The sequence below is a fragment of the Manduca sexta genome, chromosome 26 (genome assembly GCF_014839805.1).
Source record: "Manduca sexta isolate Smith_Timp_Sample1 chromosome 26, JHU_Msex_v1.0, whole genome shotgun sequence".
Lineage (NCBI taxonomy): Eukaryota > Metazoa > Arthropoda > Insecta > Lepidoptera > Sphingidae > Manduca > Manduca sexta.
In genome coordinates, this window is record NC_051140.1 from 7,097,631 (window position 1) to 7,109,826 (window position 12,196).

Genomic DNA, 12,196 nt, shown 5'->3' on the forward strand with positions numbered 1-12,196 from the left:
ATATTTTATAGAAAAGTTTAAATTTGTACTTACGTTACTCATTCAGTTGCTCCTTTCAAGGTTCTAGAATTCCAAATCGTAACGCTGTTATTTGCACGGTTACGTTATAAAAACGTACTAGACAAGGTATATCTTTGAAAAATATATTAGGGGTGTTTATTCTTTTTAACTTTAGCAAGTATAAGAACATGAATTGAATACGTTCCACGTGTGTTTAAAAATATTCCACGTCGAAAGATTATGAAAAAATATTGCTTCATGAATCTAAAACAGACATACGTGTGTTTGCGGCTGGATTGACAAATGACTATGACTATTATTATAATTATAATGGATACGTATTGCGACCTCCCAAAATTTAAAACATTTTATTATATTAAGTATGTATATTTCTCGATTTTAGTAAAGTGGCGATATGAAACCAATGATGGCATCTAGGATTTCTTTCCCCCAGTGTCCCACATTTAGGTAAGGTGACATTGAAACACTTTTCTAACCTGTTATTCGGGATCATCCACAAATTACGTCACAACATAAGAGGGGGTGGGGGGGATCACCGAAGTGTGACATTATGTTCCCTTTAATTAATGACCAGTGAACTGGTATAATTACTCTCTTTAGTGGAAATATGAATGTAATGCCAATCAACTAATTTCAATAATTAAAACATAATCTCTCCGGCCTCGCGATAATTCGAAAAATAGTGCCACTGACACTAGTAAAATGACTGATAACGACAGTGCAGTACAATCTAAGCGACATCTAGGGAGCTAAATATTTTTTCTCTCATTATTGTTAACTGATCACTCATGGCATGACTTAACTTCAAATATTACCACAACTATTGATAATATTACACATAGAATATTTTTTATTGCACAAATAACGAAGGATAGAGCTAAGGTTGCATTATTTTAAACAACATAATATTTGTATCGTCTTGTTTTAAGCTAATATACCTGTAGTATAAACATAGGAGGTATTGAGAATAAATACCTTTTATACATATAATATTCGTGGCGTAACAAATAATCAAAATTTTCAACATGATAAATGGTTCTGTTGAACATTCAGTTACAATTTCCGCTGTATCAGTGAATCAATATCGTGCATAAGCGACATAAACATAAGATATTTTATGTATGACTTTATCACAACCGACACGTGACATATCAGCGCTTCGCCCAGTCGTGCCACGTACAAACATTAACGCCTTCAACCATAACATAAACTTAGAGGCCGAAGTCCGTCCATGTTCTACTGCAAACTTGTAATGCAATATATTCATAGTTTCAACTTTGAAATAGATTTAACAGTTTCTGAATTATAATTAACCCGCTATTCGAACCGCAATTCAAGTTATTTATAAGATTACATGTAATAACGGTGTTCTTAGATCAGGTATGTATACCACATATTTACTTAGAAAAGCAATTCTATAAAACAAACTGTTTGCCGTGAGCAGTCGGAGTAAAAAAAAAACACATATTATACAGTCCATAATAATTGTACTTATTCGTGATAATAATGTAAACATATACTAATATTAAAAAGCTGAAGAGTTTATTTGAACTTGCTAATCTCGGCAACTACTGAACCGATTTTGAAAATTAGTTCACTATTAGGAATCTACAATACTCCTGAGTGCTTCTTGTTATCTCGGAAAAACTTCGGTCACGCGGGCGGAGCCGCAGGTTATTCATAACTTCCGCCCTCAGTCATAATATTTATTTTAGTATCTGAATGTATACCATAATTTAGGTAATAGAAGTAAATAATGTAAGCCTGCATGCCGTTTATATGCGGCCCTCGGCTTCAGATCCTAAACCCGTCTCAATTACTTTTCATTCCAATAAACAGTTTCACTAGACAGACAGACAGATTTTCAATTCGTCCTCGCTATTTACCTACAATTAGAAATCATAACTAATTGTAACTAAACTAAAAACACGGATATATTTATTTTAGAGATAACAAAACTTTCCTTAAAACAGCTATCTTTGTAAATAAATCAATATCATAATAAATGACAATATTATCTTTTTTGGGCATTCGAGTTTTGGAGAACGTGAATTATTTTATCATGTGACATGCGTTACTGATTATATTTTCAATGTCACGAGAAAGTATTTATCGTGCTGTGTTATCTTGTTCCTTTTACATGGTTAATAACGTGACAAAATATATTATGATAGGTCGATTGCTTTCCTTTTAAATATCGCGTGTCGAGGCCATGTGCGACGACTGTCGGTGGTTCATTGATAAGGGAAGAGGAGTTGATACTGTGGTACAAAGTCATAGGTATTAGTATTTTAGCGATTTGATTAAATGTCAGAAAGAATCAGTACGAATACATCAAAATGATTGATTCGAGTTTTTGCTAATACCTGCGTTGTAGTGGCGAAGTGCAAAATATTCCGAAAGAGAATCCGATAATCATATTGGTATATGCATGAATTGAGATTGCAAAAAGTTTTATTGACAATCAGAATCTGATTGATATTGACATAAATTACGAAAAGGAAGCCGACAGGAATTGGGTTATATAAACTGTGTGCCACAGCTGCGTTAACTAGTTTCATAGATGATAATTTGCAAACACATTATAATTTAATTATTTCTCATTTTTTCCAATTTCTATAAGTCAGTCAAATGTTATTTTCCAAATTCTATTTAAAATCAATCAAATGTTCCCACTAAAAATAGATTTTGCTAATTTCATAAAAATTTTACGTGAATATTTGTACAAGTAGAGACAAATAACTATGATAAATTTGGATTGAACTTATGTTTGGCCAATGAATAAAATATACCATAATAATTTATTATATAAACTCTATAGGTTTCAAATTAACCAATGCATTGGTAGTGAATCAAAGTCGATATAAATATATGTCCAATACTTGTGATTAAACGAGAAAGTTGTTTGCTTCCAAGGTCTCTGTTTATAACAATGCTTATAACGTCTCGATATTTATCAGACAACAGTATTATTACAATATAAATATATACTTAAGTTGAACAATATCAGTATCAATATTTTAACACTTATTCGAGAAAGAAAAAAAAATATGTGAGTTGTATATGAAAAATCCATTCACAAAGTCAGAAATTAAGAGATACCAGGCAACACGTGTGCGAAAACTTTCGATCATAACGTATTGATAAAACCTTCTACAATCTATACATATTATAATATAACCGAAAGATTAACCTTGGGCCTTTTAATGACCTTGTTCGAAGAATGCATTGGACAAGCAGCATACAGTAGTCAGTACTCAGTACGACCTGTAAACGTAATACGTATAATTTACATTATAGTAGTAATCACAATATTTTGTAAACAAATGACAGTCTGCATTCGTTCGGCATTTGTAATTTACGAAATTATTACGCAATATGGGTCATATCTATAATGACGTTTTTAGTTATAATAGTGTTTGAAAGTAACTCATGACATTTTAAAACACTACTATAAGAATTGATATTTATTTATATATAAAATGGTATAACCTAATATTTTTTTCATTTATCTATTTAGCAGTTGCAACTGCACCCACCCTTACTGGGAGTGGGCCGTAGGAAAAATGCATATTGCAGAGGGAAAATAAGGAACGATTGCGGTCCTACCTAGTCACATCTGCCCTAGGACACATGCAACCAGTCACAGTAAAACGTAACGCTAGGACCGGTGACCCCAACCACTCAGGCGCAGCTGCAGCTAGTTATTCACTACCGCCCAGCCTCGTAGGCGAAATTATTACCTCTAATAACTAATGACCGAAACATAGCACCAGAATGGCTACTAGCTAGAAATTATAATCCACGTACCACACGATTTCAGTATCGCTATGCGCCTTCTTCCCTACACGTATCGTTATACCGTAAAATTTTCCTCGAGCATCGCGTGCCACTCCGCTTGTGCATCGCGATAATGTCATCACGTCAGCTGACTGCACAATAGAGATCTTCAGTACGTCAATGTATTATTATAATTAATCATGCTTATTTATTACTCATACCCACTGTACATGATTTTTGTTTAAGATTTAAATCATAACGTATAGGGCTTTCATTACTCTTTATGGGTCGTTCGGAATAGTAATCAAAATATCGTAATAATTAATATTACGATTTTTTCCCGACGTTTGTAAAGACTGCAGCCTTCTTGGTCACTGTGTAGCCTAGTTTTAAAAATATAAGAAATTATTATTTTAAATCAGATTAGGTTAGCTAGATATGCATTTACCAAGTTACAACATTATTTCTCTATGATTTTCGTTTCCAACACGTGTTAGTAGGTCTAATACGTCACCAAAGACCTAGCTTATTATGAATCAAGTAAACAAATATGCAACACGCGCTATGTGCAATATTGTACCTACTCGTGCCTACAGATGTTAGTGGTAGCTGTTTCACGCGTGATCGCTTACATTGTAACGCGTACGTCATCTATACATATTATAAGTAAAATAAAGTCCCCTTTTCTGTCTGTATGTTATCTTCTCTCAAAATCTACTGAACGGATTTATATAAAATTTGGTATTGAGATAGTTTAAGACCCTGGGAAGATTACAGACTACCTTCTATCCCGGGAAAATATATAGCGGGATTTTTATTCCGGAAAACTCCTTCACCCGGGCGAAACCGCGAGCAATAGCTTGTTTACTATATTAAACAACACAATACACATATTGATGACAATCAAAAATAATGTCGCCTGTAGTTCGTGGCTAGTGATTACAGCCACATAGTACCTATATACCTAGTTGTATATAGACATTATAAAATTACGTTTAATGTATACCTGTGTGAGTGTGCTACAAGTGATGTGATAGGGCGCGAGGCTGTCGCCAAATCGGGTACAAACTCCAGATGCCAGGTTGATGGTAAGCACAAAAACCCAAATATCACTCTTCCCCGGGAATCGAACCCGGGACCTCAGACCATTGGTCATACCGCGCGCGCAATACAACTACGCCACCGAGGCAATACCTACCTATAACCTACATTATAGGTAAGTAATGCATAATATTGTATACCGTGCCTGGTTACCTAAAGCTAAAATCGGTGTACACGTAACTGTGGGAGGCTAATTAAATAACATTTTCCTGCACCCTTCGGTATTTTCTTTTTTGTATTTTGAAATACATACAGAACAGAAGCCGTAAGAATATTTATAACTTTGTAATAACAAGTATATGTATGTAATCACTTTGGGGAATAGAAACCTAATAAAAGGAATTTAATCGCGAATAAATAGTTACATAAGGAAGCCCGGTAAATTCAATACAATTCGGATACTGGAAACAGAAACATTGGCAACTGTTAATCTGATTATATAATGTGTATCGGTAAGAACAACTTAAAAGGTAAATTATTGTTTATAAATTTAAATAGAATATGATCATTTCACCTCTATTGGCGTAGCGATGCCGCGATAAAATTCTGTGAAGGCTTCATGATATTGTACTCTCATCCACCCGTCATTTCCGTTTTGGTCAAAAGCCCGCGAGTGATGCAACTTCGCCATTAAATGGTAGAAAGTAGTTAAAATTTAAAAATAATTATAATAATAAATTCATACTGGTGATGAATGATGATTAAATTGTTTAGGTATGAGTGGGACAAAACAGTTTTTTTTTTAATTATTATAGGATAATATCGAATATATATTTTCGGAACAAAGTACCGTTTTGTAGCATAAATGATTTTTGTTTGTCATGAAATTAATGCGAAGCAAGATTTTTTTAAATCTATGTCATATATAGAGTTGTAAAATTTTAAATATAGAAAAAATTCAGACTGTTTTTTTGTTTATTTAAATACTAAAAACCATCACAAGGCGTAAAAAAACGAATTAGATCGCCGCCAGCCTTATTTAATACGAAATCATAATCTCAAAAATCATAAAAAATACTTATTGCAATAACTTTCTAAGTGGACGATGTAATCTTCTATCTATACTTTTAATAAATCTGTAGAGAGGTCAATTCTGTACATGAAATATATTTCCAAAATAACTATCAGGGGGGTGATTAGGGAATCGATACTGATGCCAAAATGCAATTAGTAAAATTTTTTTGTCTGTCTGTCTGTATAACCGTTATAGAAACAAAAACTAATAAAATTATGTAAAAAATATCCCACGACAGCATATGTCTACCTTTTATGGTTGACTCACAATAACACGTGTAACTCCCGATAGCTTAGCAGTTCGAAGCTTTCTCATTATATTTGTCTACTCTTACGTTTATAACACTCTCAGTCATCCCTAATTAAAAAAATTTACATTATTAAATATTCCATAAAAAAGAATCATAGAAATCGGTATAGAAACACCAATGTTATACATGAAATACGCTAATAATAAGCCATCACGCGTGAATACTGAATCATGCTATAAGGATTATTTTTGTATATATATGACTTTTATTGAATTTGATGTCATTTTATTGTCTTTTATTATTTATTTAATTAATATATTAATATATTTTAGGCTAACACGCTGCTTTGAATTTCCTTTATTTTGAAAGACACACATTTGAATTCTTAAATAAATATATTATAAGTAAATTACCATATATTATATTACTTCTAGCAGAATTTTACTAAAGCATAAAAAAAATTTAAAATGTATAATTTAAATGATCATTAATTCGCTTGAATTTTTTAATCGTGTCCACAAACTGGGCCTGAAACGGGCATTGCACTTTAGATAATTCTAGACAAAGTATCGTTTGGAATGTGCTCTATTGTAAAATAGCATATTGCATAAGGCGCATCACTATTCATTAACGATGTCGGCAGCCGGGTAGTTCGAGCGCTCGAGTATTTGGCTGTCAGGTGATAAGAACGTGAACGCTTGGCAGTGTGCGCGCCGTCACATACGTACACACAGGCTTTATGGCTGTGTGCGGCCGGCGGCGGTCACGTTTCGCGCGGCGTGTGGAGGACGCAGCTCGGCGCGTGCAGCCGCCGCCCCCCGCGCGCCGTGCACCCACCCGCGTCGCGCCGGTCACGTGTCCGCCGAGCCGAGCTGTTATTTTCGCCGCGCTTTCGCCACAATCATGTATCGACTATACTATTCGACGATAATAGACCCTTTTGCTAATTTCGAACACCTATTCATAATATGTCAGCTTTTCAAGTATTGCAATCTGTGTACGTCAATATTCATGGAATTTTTTATCAATTAACAACACGTCATTCATAACTGCATTACTCGCAAATATAAAATAATCGCTCTTATAAAATTTATTGTTTAAGTGTAAGTCTTTATTTCCCATTGAAATTAACTTTTATGAACATGATTTCGACCTCATGTCGTACTTGAGCAGGCGAGTACCTGCTCAGGATCATAATCAAGTACCCTGTGATTCAATATACTGTATTCGTAATATTATTATTGTAATTCAAGCTTGTCGAGTGCCGAGCAAGTAATTGAGACTCTTCTAGGGATTTCTATATTACGACCTTGTTTTTTAAGCATTGTTTATTACCATTTCCATGAATACATTGGATTTAATTTATGAACTGGTACAAAGATTATTTTTAAAGTGTATACTCCATTATAATAAGTAGGATACAATCCATGGTTTACCTTGTGGTTGGTAATTTAATTATTGGTATTTACAAATAACATTTATTTTAGTTTTACAGATGTTTACGACGAAAGACCAGAGAGTAAAAATACTGTATCAACATCCTCCACTAATACACCTACATTATACTAGAATGTGGTAAATGTACAGCTTACGATAAATGTAAAGGAATTTATAGGTCGATAAATCGGAAACAAATATAGTGTTTAAATCGTTCAATAATACGTATGCTGGCTTTCTAGAGCGAGACAATAGACAAAATATTCATTCATATGACGTATAGACAGACTTCATACATCGAATGATGATTCATACGCATTCTTTTACGGTTGCACATACAACATAGGTATAGGAAAAAGTTTACGAAAAAAAAGGGGGGGGGGTCATTTGTATATAACTAGTATGTAGTTCATATAGGACTGACTGATATTATATGTATTACTGAAATATGGTTGATCAACTAAGCTATTTGTAGATATAATAAATATGGATATAATATGAATTCCGTGCTTGACATTCGTAAAACTTGTTTAAAATGGGTTCTCGAGGCTTCTAGTCATAGAAAACATACAGTTTATAAATAAAAAAATTTCAAGCGAATATAGACATTTGAATAGAAAATTCGAGAAGTATTTGGAAAAAACTCGCTCTAAGGACGCATTTCTAGAATATCTTATTGCTTAAAATATTATTTTGACATGTGAAAATTTTACGCATGACTATCACCATTAAAACTATACACTTCAAAACAAATGACCGCGAAATTATAGAATTTTAAATAAATTATAAATTTCATATCTACTCATCACCTGCAATTTTTATCCCTCCTTACATAATATTATACAAGAAAGCCTCTCACCGCGTTGGTCTGTCTGTCTGTACGCGACAAACTCAATAACTACCGAACTGATTTTGAAAACGTAGGAAAGACAAAGGCTGCTCTTTTATTCCGGGTAAATATAAAGCTGGGCTTTTATCCCAGTAAACTATTTCATGCTAGCGAAACTGCGAGCAAAAGCTACTATTACACAAAGTAACTGATGGGGTACATTCGCTGCACCAAGTATTAAAACACTTTATATCTTTGCTACTTTGGTTTACAAATGCAATTATTGATACAAGTTATCTTTCACTTCACTTCAAGATGCTCGACATAATTCTAATATGTGCTGAAGAGTTCGAAGTTCTCGGGCGCATAAGGTTTTTTAAAACCACGAAGAAATGTATCGCACATTTTCTGATGGATTTAAAAATCAATGCCGAGTCCAATAGTGTGGAAGTCATTAGAAAGTAATAATTCGTTACCTTGAACTTTTAGATAGCAAAATTTTAAAGGATGTAAGAAATTTGGAGGTGAGCTTGACAGTAACTCCTGTGCCATACAAGTACATACGCAATACAAGTAACTACATCGAAATCTAAATGACGACGAAAATTGACTATATTCCAACATATTACATTATATGGATTGATTTAGAGACTTTCTTACCGATCACTATAGATTGATAGGATTACTCTCAGGATTGTGCGAAAAAATAACTACAGACCTAATGTTCGAATTGTTGTTATTGTGTAAGAAGTAATATCGATATTCATTAACGATTCTTATTTAACTATATAGAGCAAGGCTAAATAGATGGTTTTGCATGAAAGCCATCGCTGCGCGTACGCATAGCATAGAAAGAAGCGGCGTGATTGGTAAACGGTGTAATCTAAGAATAATAACTAAAGCTAGTTGAAATGTTACTTCACTTTATTTGGCTGTTGGATAAACAAATCAAAGAAAATTAGGAATTTGAATTGGTGACCCTACGCGTTTGGGTGCAATGGTAAAAACACGAAACGCATCTTGAAAAGAACAAAATCAAATAGCAATATTTTCTGTGCTTACTTGTGAAAATTGTTCGCATTTAGGTTGGTCGATTCATCAGCACGCCAAACTGTTTTACCTAACTACATTTATCTTCTCTGTAGCTCCTTAGTAAAATAAGAGTAACATTAATATGTTCAACAGTAACCTTTGCAAAAACATATGTTTCTGAAGTATCACACCACACGGATCTCAAAGAAACCATAGGAATTTCTTTACTTTCCGATGGTTTTGCCACACCTATCTTTGGAATCAAGTAGTAATAAGGCAAATCGCTTTTAGACCCACGCATAAATTTACGCTCTACCTAGGCCTATGGTTAACGAGCTTTATAGCTTGTCTGTTCGTATGTAAATGTCTATCGAAAGATATTTGCCTTTTTAATATAAATGCATTTCCCGCTTTGCTGCGGATACAAAATAATCGTTTATCTCCAGCTCTTACCTGTTTACTATTTGTTTAATACGTTACGGATTAATCTTACAGTTAACGCGGGATTAGCTATAGTTTATTGGAATAGGTCCTTAGTTAGTTAATGATAGTAGGAAGGTCCGGGGAAGGGTAGTTTTATTTCTTTACGTCCAAATGAAATTATAGACAGAGTTCAGTTCTCCTTCTTTCTTTCTTCTAAATACATGTATGGTCGCGTAGCGTAGACAAATTAAAGTGAAACGAGGTATATTTCTACTTAAAAGATATTAAAGCCTAGTTCGGACTTCGCTAGTATATCTACCTACCAGTCAAATTTTCCGATGCTTAGACATGTTTAGTTATTACTCGCTACTCGACTTAAAAATTGGCGTAGTCTAAACAAGACTTTAGGAAGGCCTATTAGACATTGTACAGGTACTAAAATATAAGAGGACCTATTGCCAATACCTACAGACTACACGTATGACGTTGATCGAAACGGCTACCACGGCCCATCCATTCCACTATATCACTAAGTTTGTAATAAAAGGAATTCAATAACAATATTTTGATAAGTTATATAATATTGGCTTATATAGATGTAAGATAGGTTTGTTTATTGTTGATTTGTACATTTTAATTTATCAATTATTCTCAAGTCACTAATAATTTGAATAAGTATTGTCACACGCTTATTTACCACTTACAAGGTGCGTCTTACATAGAGTTACTCTATAAAACCACATATTCGTAAAATCATTCACGAACAACAAAATTTCCGCCAAAATACCGATTTAACATTTAATTTTATTTACATTTTATAGTTAAGTATATCATATGATGTGTGGTGTGTATTTCTGACTGAAAGCATAAGGTTGCCGCGCGCAAATTCTCTTCATGTAGTTAGTTATTAGTAGTTGCTTTAGGGTACGTAAAATGAAAATTAGTTACTTTATTAATATTTATTGTGTTCAAAACATACACCTACACTCTTTTTCTACATCTATAGTTAGAATAACTTACGGTAAAGTGTTGTTTTCAAAAAGACAAGTCAGTAAATATGTGGTTTAATTTATTAATGCAATGTCAAAATTACCCGATATATATAATACTTAATAGTTATTACGGTGGTTAACAGTACCCATCGTTCATAATAAGTACACTTTAGACTATTAAATAGCAGTCAAATAGATAGGTATTAGTATCTACAATATCAATCGGGTCACTACCTATAATGTAACCACGCACCAAAAACCTTTCAATTAATTATCTTATATAATTTAACCACTTTAATATTGAATCATGCTTCAGCAATGTGAGTACATGCGGAATCTCAAGGTTACCTATTCTTAAGAAAGTTTGGAAAATACCTATGTGAGAAAGGAATGTGCCAGTGGTTCAGTGACATTATAATCGAGTTACACTACTCGAGCTATTTACTTATTATCACTATTAGTGTTACCTAATATTAGGTACTTAAATTAATTAATTATTATCTATGTATATATATATACATAGTCAGATATGTACCTGTAAATAAAAACAACGGAAATGGTTCGAAAATACATAATTTCATGTTCCAAATTAAAAACTTACTTATCATATTTGACAGCATGTCCGTTTTCCTCCCAATAATTTCGCGTTTCCATTATTCACTTTGCGGCACAACAAAAACAATATAAAAATACACTGCAATCAGCACAATCACTGTAAATGATTTATTTGTACACAAAATAAATCGGATCTGTCACATTTTCCGCTCAGGCGGGATTCGTCACTGTCACAAACACTTATGTGAGGTCCTCGCAACCCATTTTCCACAATAAAACCGAACAAATATTTAAGATTTTTATCGTATTTAACGGCATGTAGGGTAAAGCCTGCACAGACGTCTGAACGATAAGCGCTTTGCAGCCGATCTGAACTGAGCGGATGGATTCACCGGCCGGCGCAAGTCATGTGACTGCGCCGCGTCAAAAAACAAAATATGCCATAGGACATCGCGACATTTCTCCGCTCCTAATTAGGAATATTTAATTATTTTTTAATAATATGTAAATGGGTATATGTATGACAATTTAGCTTTAAATAAGTTGCATAAGAGAATGACATGCTATGTACGCAAACTATGTTTTGTGTATCGTTGTTGCCACTTCAGCATGCTGCCGAGGCGCCGCGCACCGCGCGCCGCGCCGCCGCGGTCGGTCCACGCTTGCACGCACGTGACCGGCTGGCTATCTATGACGTGCCCGTCGCCTTAGTTCCCGCTCCCCTTGCGGTGTTTTAGCATCTCCTCCAGATTTACCTACTA

At 34.0% G+C, this 12,196-nt stretch overlaps 1 protein-coding gene across 4 annotated transcripts in view; it reads right to left on the reverse strand.

Moving 5' to 3' along the window:
- LOC115450696 (transcription factor cwo) overlaps positions 1-11,896 on the reverse strand; it is a 46,389-nt gene extending 34,493 nt beyond the window's left edge. Inside the window, exon 1 of one of the 4 annotated variants that reach the window (XM_037443187.1) lies at positions 11,482-11,896. In XM_037443187.1, the coding sequence (XP_037299084.1) occupies positions 11,482-11,534 (53 nt within the window). In that variant the 5' untranslated portion in view covers positions 11,535-11,896. The remainder of the gene's footprint in view (positions 1-11,481) is intronic. The other 3 variants (XM_037443190.1, XM_037443189.1, XM_037443191.1) reach the window with 3 other exon arrangements.
- Positions 11,897-12,196: the final 300 nt, after the last annotated feature.